The sequence below is a fragment of the Herpailurus yagouaroundi genome, unplaced genomic scaffold, assembly GCF_014898765.1.
Source record: "Herpailurus yagouaroundi ecotype Mexico unplaced genomic scaffold, PumYag 29, whole genome shotgun sequence".
Lineage (NCBI taxonomy): Eukaryota > Metazoa > Chordata > Mammalia > Carnivora > Felidae > Herpailurus > Herpailurus yagouaroundi.
The window spans coordinates 83,077,585-83,099,406 of NW_024412377.1; the positions used below are offsets into that span (position 1 = coordinate 83,077,585).

The following is a 21,822-nucleotide window of genomic DNA, read 5'->3' on the forward strand; positions in this document are numbered from 1 at the left end:
ATAATTTAAACAGTTTCAAATAAGATATACTTTCACTACACAAGGAGGGAAGCATTTCTAGTCTTCTTGCTTCCCTGATGTATGTTCAAGGTCTTTCATTCTTTCCTTTGGTATTTAAAACAGATGCTGTTTTATTGAAGGAATTAGGGTAGGGCATGAGGTGTGGCAGTTTATTATCTCTAACCTACTTAGGGTCAGAACTGCCATCTCAGCTGTGATAGGTAGTGAACCTCTGGTTCTGTTTCCCCAGCGTTCTCAAAAAGCAGAGCCCATGGCAAACATCTGGCTCTGTAACCTTGGGGTGGCCTCACTAGCTCTGTCTTAAACGTAATTCTAAGAGAATGTGTTTGGGCCTCTTGTTTCATCAAATGAAATAAAACAAGAACAGTATTTCTTTAGTGCTAGGTGATCGCTGAAATGTTAACCAGAAATTTAAGACAGGGGTCTCACATGGGGAGACAGACCAAATTCAAGACTGCAAAAGAAGTTTATTCTGCTGAACTTCCTGAAGAAGAGCCAAGATCCTCTAAGTTACAGCTCGGTTTGTTGATCTCATATAAAGCTGTTAATTTATTTTGTATACGTGAATATGCTTGGTCACTTATTAAGAGCAATATAAATTTCAGAGTAGACTTATCTCACTGAAATTCTACCTTGTATCATAGAATATGTGGGACAGATACTTCTGGTTTTGTGTATTGTTTTGACATTGCTATCCCATTACAGTTTTTGTTTCTGTAATAGCTCCAATTTCCCCTGTTTGCCCTCCAACGACATTTGCTCTTCAGGTAAGAGCAGAGGATTCACTGTTGAATAACTTAGTATGGGCAGATATAGCTCCTCTGTCATGGTTTTTGGCTGCTCTAGTCCAAAAGTGATCCAAGTAAGTCAATCACAGCATCTTTTGCAAGCATTAAATTTAAATTTTGTGTAATTGAAAAGGAAAATTGCTTTCTGAAAATCTCATTGCCAGAGATGGAGAAGTGCAAACATTTTTCCTATGGTGAGAACTTTTAAGATCTACTCTTTAGTGACTTTCAGATATGCAGTACAGGATTATTAACTAGAGTCACCATGCTATCTATACATGACATCCCCATGAATTTGTACCCCTTCAACTCATTTATCCATTCTCCCACCTCCTGCCTCTGATAACTACCATTCTGAATCTATGAGCTTGGTTTATTATATTTTTAGATTCTACATATAAGTAAAATCATAAGATGTTTGTCTTAGACTCTTTTCACTTAGCATAATGCTCTCAAGGCCCATCTATGTTACTGTAAATGGCAAGATTTCCTTAATCTTTCAGTGGATACTTAGGTTGTTTCCATGTCTTGGCTATTATAAACAGTGCTGCGATGAACATGTGCCAGGAGGGTATATTTATCTTTTTGAGTTAGTGTTTTTGTTTTCATTGGCTAAATATCCAGAAGTGGAACTGTATGGACATAGGGTGGTTCAATTTTTCTTTTCTTTTTTTTTTTTTTTTTTTTTTTGAGGATTATCCATACTGTTTTTCACATGCACCAGTTTACATTCCCACCACCAGTGAATGAGGTTCCTATTTCTGCACAAGCTTGCCAGCACTTGTTCTTCCTTGTCTTTTGACAAGAATAATGGCCATTCTAACAGGTGTGAGGTGATAACTCAAGGTATTTTGATTTCCCTGATAATTAGTGATGTTGAGCATCTTTTTGTGTACTGGTTAGCCATCTGTAGGTCTTGTTTGGAAAATAAGATCCTCTGCCCATTTTTTAATTGGACTGTGTTTTTGTTTTTCCTGTTGAGTTGTATTAGTTCTTTATATATTTTGGATATTAGCCCCTTATCAGATTTGTAAATATTTCTCCCATTCAGTAGGTTGCTTTTTTATTTTATTGATGGTTTCCTTTGCTGTGCAGTTTTTTAGTATGATGTAGTCCTGTTTATTTTTACTTTTGTTGTCTTTGCTTTTTGGTGTCCACTCTGAAACATTGTCAAGACCAATGTCAAGGAGCTTACTACCACCTTTATTTGTCATTTCTTCTAGGTTCCCAATTTGTCGGTGTGTAATTGTTCACACTAGTCTCTTATGCTCCTTTATACATGTGTGGTTTCTGGTTTAACACATCCTTTCATTTCGGATTTTATTTAAATCTTCTTTTTTTCTTGGTAAGTCTAACTCAAGGTTTGCCATCTTACTGATCTTTTCAAAGAACCAGCTCTGAACTTTATTATTTCCTTCCTTCTACTAACTTTGGGTTTTGTCTGTTGTTTTCTTCTCTAGTTCCTTGAAGTGTAAAGTTAGTTTGAGATTTTTTTTTTTTTAATTGAAGTAGGCATTATTGCTATGAACTTCCCACTTATAACTGCTTTTGTTGTACCCTATACATGTTGGTATGTTTTATTTCCATTTGTCTCAAGGTATTATTTCTTCATTGACAAATTGGGTCAGTAGCATGTTATTTAATCTCCACATATTAGTGAATTTTCTAGTTTTCTTCTTATAACTGATTTCTAGTTTAATACCATTGTGGTTTTTTTCATCTTTTTCAGATGTATATGATTTCAATCTGTTTTATTAAGATCTGTTTTGTGGCCTAACATATTTATCCTGGAGAATGTTATGTTCCATGTGCCCTTGAGAGGAGTGCATATTCTCCTGCTTTGGGATGGAATGTTCTATACATGTCTGTTAGGTCCATGTGGTCTAACATGTCATTTAAGACTGCTTCCTTATTGATCTTCTGCTTGGATGATCTATGTGTTGATATGAGGTATTAAAGTACTCTAGTATTATACTGCTATTGCTCCCTTTATGTCTGGTAATATTGACTTTACATGTTTAGGTGCTTCTATGTTGGCTGTATAACTACTTTAAAATGCTCTGTCCTCTTGTTGGACTGGCCCCTTTATCATCGCATAATGCCCTTTTTAGTCTCATGTTACAGTTTTTGTTTTCAAGTATGTTTTGTCTGATGTAAGCACAGCTACCCCAGTTTTCTTTTGGTTTCCATTCCTTCACTTTCTGTGTCCTTCTATCTGAAATGAGTCTTTTCTAGGCAGCATATATATATAGAGATGGGTTTTGCTCTCTTCCTATGTGATTTCATAACTTTCTTTGGTGGTATGCTTTGGTTGCTTTATTATCCTTTGTGTATCTAGTAGAGCTTTCTGCCTTGTGGTTACCATAAAGCTTATATATTACAACTTATAACAGTCTATTTTAAATTGGTAACGTTGTAAGGTTGGATGTATTTTGAAGTTCTACATTTTAACCTCCATCCACGTGTTTTATGTTTTTGATGTTAAACATCTTTATTTTTGAGCAAGCACAAGCAGGGGAGGGGCAGGCAGAGGGGTACAGAGGATCCGAAGTGGGCTCTGTGCTGACAGCTTGTGAGCCTGATGTGGGGCTCAAACTCATGAACTGAGAGATCACGATGTAAGCTGAAGTCAGATGCTCAACTGACTGAGCCACGCAGGTGTCCCACATTTAACATCTTTTAATCTTGAATATCCCTTAACCAATTATTGTAGTTTTATTATGTCTTTTAACCCTCATGCTAACTTTGTAAGTGATTAATCTACTACCCTTACTATACATTTACCATTACCAGTGAGATCTATACTTTCATATTTTCTTTTTAACTAATTAGCATCCTTTTTCAGCTTAAAAGTAGTCCCTTTAACATTTCTTGTAAGGCCAGTTTCATGGTGGTGAACTCCTTCAGCTTCTGTGCCACTCCCTTCCAGCTTGCAAAATTTCTGTTGACAAAAATCTTATAGTCTTATGGGGGTTCCCTTTACTTACCAAGTTGTTCTTCTCTTGCTGCTTTTAGGACTTTTCTTTTTGGTCATCTTTACCTTTTCTCTTTTAAACCATGCCTTGGTGTGGGTCTTTTTGCCTTCCTCTTATTTGGAACTCTCTGGCCTTCCTGGATCTGGATGCCTGTTTCCTTACCAGGTTTAGGGAAGTTTTCAACCCCCTTCTCTTTCTCACCTCCTTCTGGGACCCCTATTGTGTTAGTATGATTGGTTTTGCCCCATGTCCCTTAATCTCCTCTGCCTGGGTAGTTCCACTGCCAGGTATTCGAGTTCACTGTTCTTTTCTTCTGTTTCATCTGGTCTGCTATTGAACCCTTCTAATGTATTTTTCAGTTCAGTGACTGGATTCTACAGCTGTGACTTCTATTTGGTACTTCATTATATTTTCCATCTCTTTTTTGAAATTTTCACTGTGTTCTAGTCTTCTGAATTTGGTGAACATTATTATGACCATTACTTTGGACTGTTATCAGGTAAATTACCTACCATCTTCCTTAAGGTTTTTCCAGAGATTTTTATTTTTTTCTTCCCTCTGGAACATGTTCCTGTTTCTTCATTTGCCTTGACTGTTGTTTTCTGTGCATTAGATGAAAAGACACTTCTCCCATTCTTGAAAGGTTCACCTTGTTTAGGAGGTAAACCTTATTATTCAACCCTGCCTTAGCTCTTGGTTGTCTCTCTAACCTTTTTGATTGTCTGAGTAGCTTATTTTAATAGCTCCTTGTAGTTGATGGTGTGCCAAGACCAGTTAGTACCTAGATTCAGGCTGGTTGGAAACCAAACCCTCGGGCAGCAGCTGTTAAAGAATGCAATTTAAATATATATATATATATATTTAATATATATATGTGTGTGTGTGTATATATACATACACACACATATAAATTTATGCATATTTATAAATTTATGTAAATATAAATATATAAAGAATGCAAATATATATCTATAATTCCTATGGGATTGCACATAAGCCCCTCTAGCCACTAGAACCAGGTTATCTAGAGAATATCCCCTGGGAGACAGTGACTAAAATTGGGGCTCCAGGTAAATGTGTGAACTCCTTTCTAGGAGATGCCAGGGAGCTGTAGTGAGGTGGAGGGACAGCACAAAGATGACACCCTGCTGCACTCACTTCCTCAGAGCACGTCTCTAAGCTTGTAGATGTATGCCAAACTTAAAGCTTGTCATGTAGGCCTGCAGCTCCAGGACAAATAGTTCTCTTTCACAGACTACGTGTGTTGTAGCCTGGGACTATAGAAATGTGTGGGACTCAGAAACACAAGTAGCACCTTATCCACCAAAAGCAGCTACAAAAAATCAAGGGTGTCAAACAAGGATATAAGCACCTTCCTAGGGAGATATTTATGAGCTCTAGTGAGGCAGAGAGTGCAAAGACCGTATCCCCTGGACTCTGTTCCCTGAGAACTCTCCCACACATTATTCTAAGTGTGCTGGAGCAGAAGGTGGCCCAGAAGGCCAAAGCTTGCAAATAGGCTTCTTTCTCTGAGCAATTGGGAGGATCTTTCCCTTTGCTATGTGTACAGTGTCCTGGGGATGGTCGTCTGCCAAGGATGGTCTGATTGTTAGAGTCCCGTGCAACTCAGGAATGGAAGCAATACTGGCCTACTGAGCCCAGCAATCAAGGGGTGTCCCCTTGCTGGCAGCCACAAGAGCAAAGGCACCAGATGTGTGCAAAAACTCCCGTCCAGGAAATGCTGGTGCTCTGAAGCGTGGCAGAGGGAGAGTGTGAAGATGGTGCCTGCCAGTTGGAGGGTAAAGATGGCACCCACCAGCTTTACAAGGCAGACAGAGAGTGCAAATATGTCACCCACAAGCAGAAGAGTGTCCCAGCAGGTCCCTGCCCCTCCAGCTGAAGCTTAAAGATTATAGGAAAGATCTTCATTTCTTAAAGTCTGGGTGCATTTCTAATGGCTGCTTCTGTGCTGCACCCTGGGGCAAGAGAGTCTGCACACTAGCTCTTTGAGCCATTTCTCATTTCACTACAGCTCTTTAGGGCTCATGGTTTTCTAAGCCAGATGTGTTGGGGGCTCATCTGTTAGGTGCAGGAATTAAAAGTTAGGGTGCCTGACACAAGGTATCACATGCTGGTCCTCAGAGAGACGCTCCGGGTTTGTGAGTTACGTTGTGATTGTGGGTTGCCTTGCTGGGGTAGAGACCGTGTCTCAGCCTCTGCTACCCACTTCACTTTGGCCTTTTCCTTGTTGCCTGATGTGAAGAAGTTGCTCAACTAGTTTTCAGGTCTTTTTCAGAGGGAACTGTTCCATATGTAGCTGTAGATTTGGTGTGTTCATGGGAGGAGGTGAGTTCAAGATCATCCTACGTCACCATACTGAGCCACCTCCTAGAAGTAAAACCAGACATAAAACTGGGGCACCATACATGTGTCAAAGCTTCCCTCAGGGAGGTACTGACACTTTGGAGTGTGGCAAAGGGAGAGGATGAAGATGGCACACACCAGCTGGAGCAAAGCAGAGGGAAAATACAAAGATGGCACCCCCTGTCGTTGGCCCTCAGAGCACTCCAGCTGTCCTTTGAATGTGTGCCTGCCTCTCGAGTTGATGCTCCAAGACCAGCACATGAGCCTCTCCCATACAAAGTCCAGGCACCCCTCAATTACCTGCTTCCATATTGGGCACGGGGGTGACTTCAAGCATTCAAGCCCTTTAAGAGCCATTTCTCAGAGCACTGTAGCCTTGACATGAGCCCCATTGTTTTTCAAAGCCAGATGTTTTGGAGAGTCTTCTCTTAGGTGCATGTCTTAAAAGCCTGGCGTGTCTGATGTGGGGTTCAAACCTTTCAGTCCTCAGGGAGAAACTACAGGTTTTTAGTTCGTTCCTGACTATGGGTTGCCATGCTGGAGGTAAGGTTTATGATGAGATTTGTGTCCCAGCCTCTCCTACCTGCGTTGACATAAGCCTTCTCTCAGCACCTAATGTGTGGGAGGAGAGTTCAGGATCTTCTTGCATCACCATCTTTAAAAGAGGTTCATTTTTTTAAAAAGCTGGTGGTAAACTCTCATTTCAGGTCATTTTGAGGGGAAAAAAAAACCCACATGGACAAGTATCTTCTAAACATTTAGTTTGCATATTAACCCCCTCCCTGCCGCCCCCCCCCCCCGCCAAAAAAACCAAACAAAACCCAGTAAGGTTTATCTTTTGAAAAAGGGAAAACCAGTAAATCAGAATTTTTGCCTTGAAAACAATGTAAGGAGACAAGTTTCATAGTAGATGGAACACTAAAACAGGGCTTCTAGTCACGTGAGACTGAGTGGTGAAGCAAAATGCAGCAGTGCAAGGTGCTGCCAACTGCCTTTTGTTTTCCAGATAAAAAGTCTTTCCTGTGGGGGAAGAAGCCATTAAAGTACAAAGAGAAAACCAGAGCAGCCATTGAGTGGGGATGGAGGGAGGAAGTGGACAAAGGAAAGGAGAGAAAGAAACAGGAGAGGGAGGGAAGAAGAAAAAAGGGTTTACTGCTTCATTCAGTCAAGACTGAAGAGCACCTTAATCCAGATCTTTAAGTCACTGCGACATATAAAAAATATACATGATTAATTCCTAACTGGAGATTTCAATCATCTTTGATCTATCACTTTCTCAGGTATCAATAAATTTACAAAAAAGCTGCGGAGTCCATATGCAATCGATAACAATGAACTACTTGACTTCCTTTCCAGAGTCCCTTCAGATGTACAAGTGGTATGTAGGTTTCACTACTGTTACTACTATTTAATGTTGTATGGCTTTGGGTTTTAACTTTTAATTCTTTTAATTTCAAAGGTTTTAGAAGAACCAATTAAAGTGAAAAAGGCCTGTAGCAGATTTTGCCTTTCAGGAAAGTAGCCCACTTGGGGTGTTGTCCAAGAAGAATTTTATAAAGAATGGGGAGTGGAGAAAGGAGAGGGAGAGTTACATCAAAAACCTACCCGGGCTCTTAGGGGCAATTTTCCTCCAAGGAAGGTTCAGCTGGAGTTTGTGAAGGGAAGTCACCATTACCTGAAGGGAGGAAATGGGACTATAGATGATGAAAGCAGAAGTGCCAAAGGACATGTGAAAAACCTTTCTTTGCATAATCTGCAGGGATTGAGTTTTAAAACTGCGTGGAGACTAGTGGGGGGTGGGGCCAGGGAGAAAAACCGGTGTTTGAAGACTGGGGCACATCTCAGTCCTTTAAAATTCTTTGAGGTTAACTAATGCCCATTAATCATCAACTATTTTCAGAATGAATGAAAAATGTTTTTAATCGAAATCTTAAAGCTACTGGCAGCAATACCTTTTTTCTTTTGTTTCAGTTGACTTTTTGATTTGGTGTCAGACAGGAGAGTGGGCTGGAGGGAGATTAAGCCTGTATTAAACAAACAAATTGCAAAGAACCGTTATCCAGTCTTTCAAAACAGATAAAGATGGTTTTGCTTTGTGTTACGGACAGTGAAGACCCAGCCTATTAACCAAAGTTCACATCAGGGCTCTCATGTAATTTCTGGCAGGATTTCCCTTCTGATTCTTGCTGTATCTCTCTATTGTTTTCTGCATCCCAGCTGCAGATCTCATACAGCTTCCAGGGTGAGCACTCTTCCCACCCCTGACTCCAAACACAGTCTCTCATTCCTTTGCTTTTCCTTCCTTTGCCAGAAAATGACCACCTGACCAGTCTTTCTCTGAACTCTGTTTAAACAGGTGCAATACCAAGAACTGAAACCAGATCCTTCTCATAGCCCATGTAAAAGGAAGAAAAACAATCTTGGCTAGTCAGCTCCCAGCACTGAGGAGACCAGCATCTGTTTGGGAAGATAAAAGAAAAAGCCTTCAGCCTCAGCAGCATTTCCTTTCTTCCTGCTTTTTATTTATTTTGTCTTTTTATCATGATCGAGAGAATTTGTAAATAGTGTACAAAGGCATATGTCTTTGAAAATATACTTCCATTGTACAGACTCAATTTGATAAAGGTTTAGCTGTTGCTGTGTGAAAGCCTTGGTGGCTGTGGATAATAATACAACACACTGAAACAACAAATATAAGAATGGTAACACTGGGAGATATACACGTCTCTAATTACAAGTGGAAGAACTAGAATATCACATTAAATGCTCAGCTGTGCTCTATTAAATCTACATAAAATGTAAATGTCAATTTGATTTTAAAGTTTTTTTTTTAATGTGACTATTTTTTATCTGCTAAGTAATCCATTACAGTTTTCTATGTTTTATACATTTCAAAAGAGAAGGGAGATCCCAAAATCTGAATAATAGAACAGATGCATTTCAATTTAACATAGTAGTTCTACTTCAGATCCTGACATTCCTTACTGTGCAAATTATAAAGATATGACTCGGCTCATTTTAAGCTAATGAGTGAAGGTACAGTCACTCTGTCAAGATAATCCTGCATACTCTGCAAAGAAAACTTCCAAACCTTCTATCATTCCATCTAAAACCTTAAAATCTCTACAGGACTACACGTAAATACTGCCAGGTTTATAAATGATTGCCTATCTGAATTTTTATACTATCACTACTTTAATTTATATCAAGTTAGTGGGTTAGCAACCCAGTTCAGTTGTCACAAATACTAGCAAACTAAATCCGTATTGCTTTTGGTGTCTCTGCATCTAAAAATATTTACTATTCAACTGTTCTCACAAAGTATCTGCTTTCTCATTAAATTACTGAAATGCTTTAATGCATAGTATAATTTTTGTTATTAGTGTGAATTTTAATGTAAAGGAGAATGCAGTGTGCTAAGTGATATGCTAGTGTTTCATTATATTAATTTATAGAAAAACTATTCTTGATAATATGAATGCATGAAACCTATTTTGTAAAAAAAGAAAAAAAAAGATACAACTGCTTATGGGGTGGGGGGAGTTTGTCTTTACAAAAATGTTTCAATACTTACCATAGAATCTGTACTTAAAAATTGCATTCCCAAGACTTATGGTAGTTTTTGTACCTAACTCCCTGATAAATCAAGGGAGTATACCTCTGGAGAGACAAATAATTTGGTGAGAATGTTTTACTTCCCTGACTGGGTACAGGATTAAGTTTGGGTGAAAATGCTATAGAAAATGTTTTTGCACTACTTTATTAATAACTGGGATAGGGTGAAGGTGGGGGTGATGGAAAAATGTAGAAAAGACAGAAATATATATATATATTTCACTCTAAAGGAAGATTCTTTCTTTAAAAAAATAAATTTAATCTCATCAAAGCTAATTTTTAAAGTATTTTTATTTTAAAGCTATGTTGTTAAATACTATTTCTTATGATATAACTATTTTGATCTGTTTATACACTATGCTTGAAAGAGAATGTCAATTAAATTCCCTTTCTACAGAAAGGCTTTGACCTCAACATGCTCTATTTAGCTCACCATGTTTATAATGACATGCTTATATCTGCACACCATCACTGTTTGTTACTTAGACATAATATTCCATGAAGCTGATGCTACTACAGAAAGTTTATGGATGGGCTAATTTGTTCAAAATACCTTTTGATTATACCTTATGCGAAATTTATGTTGTGTGCTGACAGTGTCTACTCAAATGTCTACAAGCCTGATATAGTACAACTTCAGATGTACCTAGTGCATAGTAACCATTAACAGATGCCCAATTTTTGTTTCATTCTACCAACTTTCAGATGTTAAGTTTAATGGTAATGTTAACTACACATTCACTGCATTAAATAAAAACTCTTTTCTAAGTATAATCTGTACTTTTTTTTTTTTTTTTCTGTGGTGGTGGTAGAGAGAGGAATGCTGGAGGATTGTTTGCATATTCTTACAAATGACACTTCACTTAGAGGAACTAGGTTTGGTTTGCACACATAGGACCTTCGCCAAAACCCTATTGTATGAAACTCAATGCCTTTAAAGGATTGAGCATGGAATGAAGTTGATAGAAGAGGAAGAACTATCTTGAGGCATGAAATGATATTCAGAGGGATCTTCATTGCTTTCAAAAGTACTACATTCACAGGCTGAAGAAACTGTGTCTAATAAAATTTGAACTCTTTCCCCTTCTCACATAGGTACAGTTTTGCCTTTTGAAAGCTGTTTAACTTTAGTTTTTAAAGATTTTCCATGTAAATATGTCAAGATATATTTAAGAGATTAAATGTCACTCCAAATAGGTGTTAGACTGCTAAAGACAGTAATCTTGTCAACTATTAATACCTTCCTCAGTATCTTTTAGTGAGTAAACTCACTAAAGGTCATTCACATGGGAAAGTATTATTGCCAATAATTGTGGTAATTCCTAAGAAAAGTATATTAAATTTCTTTTTCATTTATAAAAAGAATGTAATACTTGTTCATTTTGGTATTGTTCCACAGACTCAAACTGACAGATGCTATAGGGATTACAAATTACATTTGAACCATAGAATACACTAGGATAATCTGAGTTGAAAAATTTTTTTAAAGATTTTATTTTTAAGTAATCCCTACACCCAAACTGGGGCTCTGAAAACTCACAATCCTGAAATCAAACAGTCTCATGCTCCACCAACTGAGCCAGCCAGGTGCCCCAAAAGATTTTTTTTGGCACCTGGGTGGCTCAGTCAGTTAAGTGCCTGACTGGAGCTCAGGTCATGATCTTGCAGCTCATGAGTTCGAGCCCCACGTTGGGCTCTGTACTGACGGCTCAGAGCCTGAAGCCTGCTTCAGATTCGCCCCTCCCATGACTTGTGCTCTGTCTCTCTCTCTCAAAAATAAACATTAAAAAATTAAAAAATAAGATTTTTTTTAAGCAACTCTGCTTTGTGATACATTTATTAAGTACCTAATTACATGATTTGCCTGTCACAAGCAAGGATCCAACCAATGACAGTATATTAAAATCAAATCTGGAGCTAAAGTAGGTAAGAACAAAATTTAATTGACAGGTTTCTGGAAAGTATCTTTTATAGAATTTTATTCTATATTTAAAAATGAAAAAAATTAGTAGTAAACTCTTACCCAGGGACCATGGGAACTTATTTTTCCATTTTAATATCCAAATGGCTGTAATGCTGTAAGTGGTCTAATTTTGTATTAACTAGTCTTATGCAGAAGTTTTATGTAAGAGAGTAAAGACAGCCACCATTATATTTCTTGCAAGAGCTTCAGATATTATTAAAGTGATGCTTATTTAAATTCTGGGGCTTTAAATGTCATGTGTGAGTATGTGTATGTATACAGATGCCAATTCATTTGTTTGATTAGAGGATCTGGAACCAGACTTTTCTAATTGCTCAGTCAAGTATGAATTAAAACTACATAAAAAATGTAATGAATACTTACAATAGTGTCATTCCTTTCAATTATAGTTCTCTTTCCCAGGATGACTGATGTAACTCACTGAAAGAAAAAAACATAAACCATTCTTTTTTTTGGAGAGAAAATGTTATCTCTTATGACTCAGTTTCTACATTTGTACAGTGGCAGTCACATTCTAAAAGTTATTTCAGCTGAATCTTTGAGATTAAACACCAAACAAAATCTCTTGTTATGTAAGAATACTATGCAAAAACAAAAACAAAAAAACAAAAAACAACCAAACATTAAATGTCCAAAGTGGTCACTTGCTGCAGAAACTACCACCACTGTGAATGGTTTGCTGGAAGTTAATGATTATATACCCACATTTCCAAGGAGATTTGTGCTTGGAATCAAAAAAGTGCAATAATCAAATATGTAAGTGGTCTCAAACGATTTCAATTTATCAAGATCTTCTTCCTTTGCATTTTAAATTAATAGCATAGAAGTGGTCCTTCAAATGCACAAGCAGTATTTCTGTAGACGGTTTTTTATCTATATGATGGTTGTGTCTCCAAATGTTACTGAACAATCATGAAACTCCGTTTTTAAAAAAGTATCTAATGGCACTGCTCTTCTGCTCTAGTCAATTAACAGCATTAGTATATTAAGATGAATGTTTTATTTGTATTAAGGAGAACAGAAATAGGTAAGTAGCTGTGCCAAAGTTTTCTCAGTTTGTAGCAAAAGTAAAAATGCAACATAATTCTCCCCTGCTGGAGATTCTTCAGTGTTCCTTCAAGAGAGAAAAGGAGTGACCAACCTGAGTCAATGAAGGAACATGCAAACCACCTCTTGTTTTCTTAGGAGGAAAGCACGAGAGATTCCAAGAGCTGGCTGGTTGCTGCTGTTGTGCCAAGATGATAATACAGACTCAGTTCCACTTATTATCAAAGACAAGCTTCACAAAGGCATGAGTCAACTTGAGACATTTTATTTTGCTAAAATTCAAATGGTAACAAGTTTAGGGGAAGGCTCACAGCATAGAGAAAGGGGCACACCTGGCCCCAACCATGCTTAAGTGTCTCTTGATTACAGGAGACCCACCTGAGACAACAGTCAAGCGTAATTACTGAGGCAGCTGGACTACAGAAGAGGGCTGAGAGGGAGGAAATACCCATGTGTGTCCCAAGTTCAGAGATCTTTTAATAAAGCCATTCAGAGAACTGGAAACCTTACAACTAAACTCTACATCATTCGCACAAAACATTCCTCCTTTGTACAGCAAAATTTTGTTACAAGACAAAATCTGTGTAACCTGTAATACTGAAATCACAGAAAGCAACTTATTGGTGTCAAGAACTTATAAACTCTCAGAAAATTTTGATAAAGACTTATGTGTCTATTTTCTATTATACAGAGAGGGATAATGTTTGTCCTTTTGTTGACTCTGTTGTGTAACACGATAGGTAACTGACCCAAGTTCTGACCCAATCTTACACAATGGTATACTTACTCCTTGCCTCTGATGTGGAACTCTTACATGGAAGATTCTATTAACACAGAGAACTAGCAAACTACAGCAGGGTCTTTGAAGTACATGGGAACCCACTGGGAAAAGTCAAATACTTCATATGTTTGAAAAAGTAGTTTTAAAATAGATCAATGTGACGGTCCATCTTATTCATTTGAAGTTACTGAACACTACTTTAAAAATTTCCCTGTAGGATAAAAAAAAAATGCATTTTCAGATTTAACAGAGAAAACCTTTTTGGGGGGTTAGCACAAAACATCTGGCACATGATAGCCAAGAGTCAGGCACGCTAACTCTTGTGGGGTGGGGCAGCAGGTACACACCCCTCTCGTGGCACTAGAAGCTGATACGGAGAACACAGAAGTACTTGATAACGCATGACTTCCCGTGACTGTGACAAACCGGACAAGCAGGTGAGAAATCTCCCTCCAAAAACAATTACTGGAATACTCACCACTGCATTATGGTTACATTACAGGTATCCACAGAATTCATATAAAGTAATTGTTAAAATATTCTAATTTGAATTGTACTATTAAAATAGTACCTTACAAGCAATCATTCTCCTAGCCTTCACAGAAGAGGTGCAAAATAATATGCTCTGGAGAAGAGGGTAAGAATTCTCTCAGTAGACACCGGCTGCTTGTATCTGCATTAATGTTGTATAGAGTAAAATCTATAGTAAAAAGTGAGTTTTTTCCAAGTCTGTTGATGATACAAGAAAAAAAATGCCCAGTAACACAGTAGTAAACTCCCTTCAAATGCATTTAAGCTACAGCCTTGATTGAGTTTTAGTTTTTCCCTGCTTTTTTTGGTGTTGAATCTGAAAAAAATAACAACAACAACAAAAAAAATCAGAAAATAATTCTTCAGGTCCCATGAATACTTCTAAAATCAGAAAAGGCTCATAGTGAAGCTATGTTATCATGACTCCACAAGGTTTCTACATGAAGAAGTTTAATCTTTAATAATTTAAGAATCTTCCTAATGACCCCACCCTAAACACTACTTGGAAGAGGCTTAGAATAGAAGACTGAAGCAGCATTTATCAGTAAAATGAGTAAAATGATCAGTAAAATGATTCACAAAGGTGGGGTGAGGCATACAGTCCACATATATTTTTTTGAGATCTACATTAGATGGTACTGTATTTAATTATATCCTTCACTGAAGAAAAATGGCGTGTTTTAGAAACGTACTTTATATTTTATTTTTTTAATGTTTATTTATTTTTAGGTGTGTGTACAAGCAGGGAAGGGGTAGGGAGAAGGAGAGAGAAAATCCCAAGCAGGCTCCATGCTGACAGCACAGAGCCCCATGTGGGGCTTGATCTCGTGAACCGTGAGATCGTGACCTGAGCCAAAATCAAGAGTGGGATGCTCAACCAATTGAGCCCCCAGGCATCACAGATATACTTTATATTTTAAAAATCCAGTAGATGCCATTTTGATTAAGAGCTTTAGAAAAATTTCAAGACTTGAATCTTACGTTAGGAGCATTACTTTAAAACATAAATGAGTTACTGGCATTATAAATATGAATCATGTTACAAATAAACTTGGAGAAGTGAAGAAAATATTTGAAATTCTATCACAAATACAACCACTATTAGCAACATATTTGCTTATAATATATTCCCCTACGTAATTTTACTTAATTTTTAATTACATTTAATTTTTAATTACATCCTATTTTTAAAAAAGAACAAAAATTAGTCAAGAAAAATGGCATTGAGAGAAAACCAGTCTAACCATTTTTTTTGTAAATGGCTTTCAACCTCTCCTTAAGCCCATTTCCTCCAATAACATGACTATGAACTTACAAGTATTGTGCAAGGAAGAGTAAAGGAACTGAAGTCATGGGGAAAGAAACTAGATTGGCCTAACCTTGAAGAAAGGCCTGAATATTGCTAGTCAAGATAGCCTATTTCTGATAATACCAGTAAACCAGGGATTTTGATTCTCCTTTATTTTTAATGGAGTAAAAGACCCTCAAACAAAACAATTATCTTGACCCTTTGGTTGATGAACATTATTCAAAAATTTCAAAGATAGGTTAGTTTATTCCTGAGATTAGGAAATCTGCCTATATGCTTTTTGTCTGATTTTATACTTTCATTAACTTCTCAGTCAACAGAAATCTTTACCCTCTTGAGTCCTTTAAACCACAAAGACTCCTGACCATTTTCCCCTTAGCCATTTGCCCAGTTTTCATCTTTACAATTATGCTTTTAAAAATTCATGAAAAGCTCTTAAAATGCTTATTTTAATTTTACTATTACTTATTGCTCTGTCATTTCACCTCTATGTTGTAAAAAAAAGAAAGAACGCAAAATAGAGAAATGCATCTTTAGGATGGAGTCAGATAGCAAAGATACATATTCCTTAAAACAAAAACAAAAAACTATTATAAATCAAACTATTCTGGTCATTAGAAAAATTTATCAGTGTCATGACATAAGCCATTGCTGACCTAACCTTTAAGTTGAGAAGTACTGACAACAAACTAAGTCCTTTTTATCTGTCACCACTTGAAGATTAATGATTTTTTCAACCGGACTATTTCATTTTGAGGACAGAAAAAAATGGAGAATCATTGGAAATTTCAGTTCATCTACTATTAAGATAAATGATAGTATAATAGATGTAAATTCAAAGCTGGATTCCAGATTTTCTGTTCAGTGCAATTTACCTGCTGGAATTCCTAACTACATTAAAAAAAAAAAAAAAAAAACCCACCACATTCTTCAGTAGAACTAAATTCTATGTTCCAAAGCAGTTAGCCATTCTCTATTAATGTTTAACACCCATTATGCATAAATGTTCATTTGCTCCAATTCAGATGCTTTTGAAAGAAAGGAGATTGTATTTACCAAATCTGGGTTTCATATCCTAACAAGATTTGGAGACCATGATAAAAAACTGGAGGAAATGTTTGTGTCAGTTGTAATTGGAGACAGCTAATTGTAAATGCTTGAATAAGCAACTTTTATTTTTTGGTCTATACTAAGAGCAATGTTACATGTTGTAAGCTACACACACACACACACACACACACACACACACACACACATATGTATACACACACACACATATATACATATATATATATACACACACACACACTACATAGATCTACAAATTATATACTTATTTTATTAGGAGTATTGGTTTTATAATAACTGATTACTGGTTACCTTCCAATTTAATACTACTGGATCTTATTTCAGGAAAGCAGTTTAAAAACCCAGATAGGTTCACTCTATTTCTTTTAAACAAGAAAAAATATATATATTCAACAGTACAAAGACAACATTATAAAAAAAATCACGTATATCTAGTCCTAAGAGTTATGTTTTAGTTTTTTTTTTAAACACAGAGTGTAAGTGAATTTATAACAAAAACTATACACTTACACTTAAAAAAAAAGGCCTATAGTAATTAATTCAAACATACAAAATATTGGAAAATATCTATATATCAGATTATAATTTTGCTTATAACACAAAAGTACTCCCAAACAGCAGACTCCTCTGTGATAAAAAGCTAATCATTTGGATTTGTGATTGGGAAACATTAAGAGGCCTCTATTCTCAATTAATTTAGTATGTCTTCCCCCCCTTCTTAACAATTCACATAAATTCATGGGTCTCAAGAAACAAAGATGTTTATGGGCGTTTGTTGCTTGAGGCTTTCATGAACTGGAAAGCATGATTCAAAGACTAGCACTTACTGAAAACGAGAAACTTTTTAAAAAATCTAGTGATCCATGATGGTAAAAATCTTTTGTTTCATCTGAAAAAGGTCTTCTTTTAGTAAAATTTGCAATAGTTGGAAAATACATGCTTTGGAACTAAGCAGAAACAATCCCACAACCTTTTCCAATTAATTTAGTCTAATAATTTCTAATTCTGAATCAGAGCAAATAATTGCCAGAGAATATCCTCCCACCACAATTCATTTCAACCCAAAAGGTTTTTTGATAACATGATTTGATTTACAACAAAGAGTTAAGTATTCAATGTTTCCATGGAACTGATGTCTACACTTTGACAACACCAGGCACAGCCTAATTCCAATAATGCCATCCCGCAACCTTTCTAACTCAATCCACATTTGTTATAAAAACAATTATCATTCAGAATTTTGCAAGCTCCACGTCAGCAGGAGGTGAGATTGGCGTGGAAGCTGCGTGATAAATGCCTGAGGGAAAGAGAGCCTCATGTCACTCAAAGATGACCCTTTCTTACTGCTTCAGGAGCAACAGTGACAGGCTCTCATCAAGTTCATAACTTAACTGGAAAGGTGTGTAAAGGCATATGGATTGCACATTCCAACAATGGGGTTTTCATGAGAAGGTATTCATTTAACTTTCTGTAATAGCATAGACAGCAATGGCAAACATTTCCTGGTGTTTATATAAAGTATCCTAGCATTAATGCATTTGTGTTTACCTGGAATGTGTATTAATTCCCTAAGATTGCAAAAGCACACCCCCCACATTATACTCACTCTAAAACAGAATTGCTAAAATCCTAATGATCAAAGGATTAAACTTTCAGATCTAATATACTACACATTATAGAAACACACAAACTGAAAAGCTTTTCAACAGCCTATACAGAAGACAATAAAAGTAACAATATTTCAATCTAGTTTACCTTCCTAGACTGTAAGCTTTTTTCCTTTTATTGTAGTCAGCCCTGTTAAGCACACCACCTGGAATACAGTAGGTGTTCAAGAGACAAAAACACTGATTAATTTCACATTTGATTTATATAAGGATAAATGCTTTTCTGGTCATCTTGGAGTTAAGGAAATGACAGAAAATGTATAAACGTGGACCACTTTATTCTGCATAGGGAAATTAATAACTAACAAGCTAGAAAATTTTAACTTCAAAGAGACCCTTCCTAAGAAGCTACCAGTAAACATTCTAAAACCTTTTATATTCCAAATATTTGTAGGGATTACATATGGGGAAGGGCGCATCTTAACAGCTCAGAAGTCTTATTCCAGGATTTATTTACACTTGTAATGAGGGCCTTGATAGGATTTTTTAAAAACAAATCTAGTGAACTACGATATTAAATCTAGCAATGTATGAGAAAGAATAGCATAACTCAGCCTTGCCTTCAGCTGTTGGAACTCTGAAACATTTACAACTAAAAGCCAGGACTCGAAAAGACTATGAATTTTATTTATTAATATTTCTATTTCATCTACCTCTAAGATCAATCTGAAGCAATTATTGTTTTCTAAAATAAAACATAAGGAATATTAGAAATCAAGTTTCTCATTGAAGGCTTAAATTCACATACATTTGTTCAAATTCATATACATATATTGATATTGTTAACTAGGACAAAGAACATAGTAATCTGTTTGCCAAGTTGTACTTCTGAGTCACTGCAAAACTACAATGATACCTGATTAAGGGCAGAGACCTCAATAGCATTTTAGTGTTTAATATTTCACATTATCATGACTTGCAAAAGTGGGCAGATAGTTATGAAAAATTACTTCTCATTGCAACTAAATGATATTTCTTGAGATCATTTAATTTAGAAAACTACTTTTTCTAAGCCGTGCAAAACCCTAACTCATAGCACTGATTATTTTATTAACTTAGAATTATCACCTATTTAAGCAATTACTATCTTAAGTGATTCATTGTAGCTAAAAAGAGAAGGTAAGAGTTAGAAAAGAAGCAACATTTATTAAGAGGCATATAAGGTGATAGGCTAACAATTCTATCATGACAGAGATAATACCTGGTGTTATTTCCATTTGATAGGTAAGAAAACAAAAGCTCAGAAAGGAACTTGCCTTATAATTTAGCTATTAAGATATTAAATAGGGATTTGTAACTATGCCTATTAGATCTCAAAACTATGTATTTAAGTTTATATTAGTTGACCAAGCAATTATTCCACAATGCCTTCACAACTGAAGTAAAGTGGCTATTCTCTGGAATAAAAATGTCCTTATTCATCATGTTGGGAAACATTTTACTAGATCTTTCTGAGTATTTTAGTGTTCCTCAGTCTCTGCTGCGTCATGTTTTCTCTGATACTCTGGCAGATTAAGTAAATATTAATGAGGCTTTTATTTCACAACTGAAGGCTAACTAGAAACAACTAATATTTCTTACAGTATGTGTAAAAAATTACTGATTTAAAAATATAGAAAAAGAAACCGTGATTTTTATTCAGAGCTGATATAGCAGCTGAAATGTAGCAGTTTTCAGGTTAGATTATAAACCCAGTAATAAAACACTCAGAATTTGTATCTTATTAAAAGATTTCTGAGATAAAACTAAAGTTTGCTTCTTTAGTAGATTAATTGCTGTGAGATCATCACTTTAGTTACAAAAAAAAAGCTAAATGGAAGTTTTAATGTTTCTTTTTCAGCTGTACCACAGTGTAACTTATTCCCACAAGTAAAGCAACTCCAATTTCAAAAGTGGTTATTATCCACACCCTTTCTTTCAGTCTTACCATAAACTGCTGTTAGAAAAAAACCTGCAAATTGAAACATAAATTCATACTACACATTAAGATTTTAGATAATCTCAAATCTATTACTTAGTTACCGCTTATAATCTTGATATTTGGTAAAACTTAGTTCGTAGCAATATGTTTTCACTTACAGAATAGTGATTACATGGAGTAGAAATAAACTGTACATGAACTGCTAAAATAAGGTAGATCAAGGGATTAAACTGTCAAACTTGGCACATTCACCGCATTTAAAAACCAAGAGAGTATTATTATTGTAAATTTTAGAAATGTTTATTTTACAACAAAACTAAACTGAGTAATTTTAGCTCAACAGCCTACAGAGAAGAAAACAGGTAGCTACATGCTTATAGGTACACATATGCATGAATATCCTTGTCATGATTCTAAACCTCAAATCCCTCGAACAGAGGATGTTACATTTTGATTTGAAAAAATATTTAAATTAAAATGTTTTACATGTACAATATAAATAAATATTTTCAGAACAAGAAATAATAAAGATTAATGAAAACAGCGTAAACCAAATGAAACTCTTTTTACTTCTGAGTCAAATTCTACAACATGGAAAAAGTCAGGGGCTTACATTTAGAGTTTTGCAGCAGCTCATTAAGTGCTTTTGAAATTCAGCAAAGCTGCAAATTCTGTCAATAAATAAATACAATTATTATTTGTTAATAAGCTATGACGTCCATGAGAAATGACAAAGCAAGCTAACTACGTTTGGAAAGTGGACTCATTGTTTTTGTCATCATCACGAAAACTCTGTGACTGAACGACACATCATTTCCAGTGTCACCAATAAGGCCTCAGTGTGCACTCCGGGGCACACTTTTACATTCTCAGGCAGTTCCTTAAGAATATTTGGGAGCGTCTGCAATGTCTTTATATTTCTAGCATAAAGATCCAATAACCAGTCGGTGTGAGCACTGGTGGCTTCCTTATAATTCTTACAAGCCACAAGCAGCTCATTTAGATGAGTTAACCCTTTGAAAGCTAAAAGGAACTCCGAAGATAAATCAAAAATTGAACAAAAATTTAGCAACATCCTACTAAGTAAAAATGAACCAAATTCAAGTTGCTGGTGGTAAAAATGTTTCTCTGTTTGTGCATGAAAGTTCTCCACTGTATCTTCTATTTTTGTAATGGCAAATAGTTCCTCCTTGATTTGAGATGATAGCACGTAATCCAAGGGCAATTCTCCCTTAGAGTTCCTCTGCTGTAAAAGCACCGGGCCTGGGAAAAAGAAAACATACAATGTTAAAACATTTTTATTTTGGCAGCTTAACAGTTGTTTTCTCTATTTTTTAAAAGCATCCAGGTCTCTGTTTACAATCCAAATTTGTCCTAATTCATTTTGACAAAATTAACTGGCTATATGAACTGAATGCCTAATAAAGGTACATTAAAAAAACTCAGACTTTCCAGCAATGCCTAATTAGGTTTGCCTAAAAACAGAAGCCTTAGTTCAATAAACAATAGATTTAACTACAAATTTAAAAGAAGGGTGTAAAACTTCATCAATTGTCATCTTCACCTAAAAATTTCAGTGTTCCCAGAAGATATTAACAAAATATATTCATCTTCAATTTTGTGTAAGAGTCTTAAAGGTATCGTAATTTTACCAAGAAAAAAAAGGTACTGTCCCCTTCCATGGCTAATAGGTGACTGCATTAAAGACTACAAAACCTTGCATAGCCACA

The 21,822-nt window shown here is 35.9% G+C and overlaps 2 protein-coding genes and 1 long non-coding RNA gene across 12 annotated transcripts in view; 1 reads left to right on the top strand and 2 right to left on the bottom strand.

Annotated features, from left to right (window-relative positions):
* The window catches only part of MCTP1 (multiple C2 and transmembrane domain containing 1), a 534,454-nt gene extending 523,920 nt beyond the window's left edge, over positions 1-10,534 (top strand). For all 8 annotated transcript variants that reach the window (XM_040448423.1, XM_040448370.1, XM_040448398.1 and 5 more), the window contains 2 exons: positions 7,429-7,526; positions 8,505-10,534. In XM_040448423.1, coding sequence (XP_040304357.1) covers positions 7,429-7,526; positions 8,505-8,523 — 117 coding nt within the window. In that variant the 3' untranslated portion in view covers positions 8,524-10,534. The remainder of the gene's footprint in view (positions 1-7,428; positions 7,527-8,504) is intronic.
* LOC121012976 (uncharacterized) lies at positions 5,941-8,263 on the bottom strand. The gene is made up of 3 exons (XR_005782432.1): positions 8,101-8,263; positions 7,754-7,823; positions 5,941-6,172 (listed from the first exon to the last, which is right to left on the bottom strand). It is a non-coding gene; the product is annotated as an uncharacterized LOC121012976 (long non-coding RNA).
* An 8,243-nt stretch (positions 10,535-18,777) lies between the features above and the next one.
* Positions 18,778-21,822, bottom strand: part of SLF1 (SMC5/6 complex localization factor 1) — an 84,419-nt gene continuing 81,374 nt past the window's right edge. For 2 of the 3 annotated variants that reach the window (XM_040448524.1, XM_040448507.1), the window contains one exon: positions 18,778-21,355. In XM_040448524.1, the coding sequence (XP_040304458.1) occupies positions 20,874-21,355 (482 nt within the window). In that variant the 3' untranslated portion in view covers positions 18,778-20,873. The remainder of the gene's footprint in view (positions 21,356-21,822) is intronic. The other variant, XM_040448515.1, reaches the window with a different exon arrangement.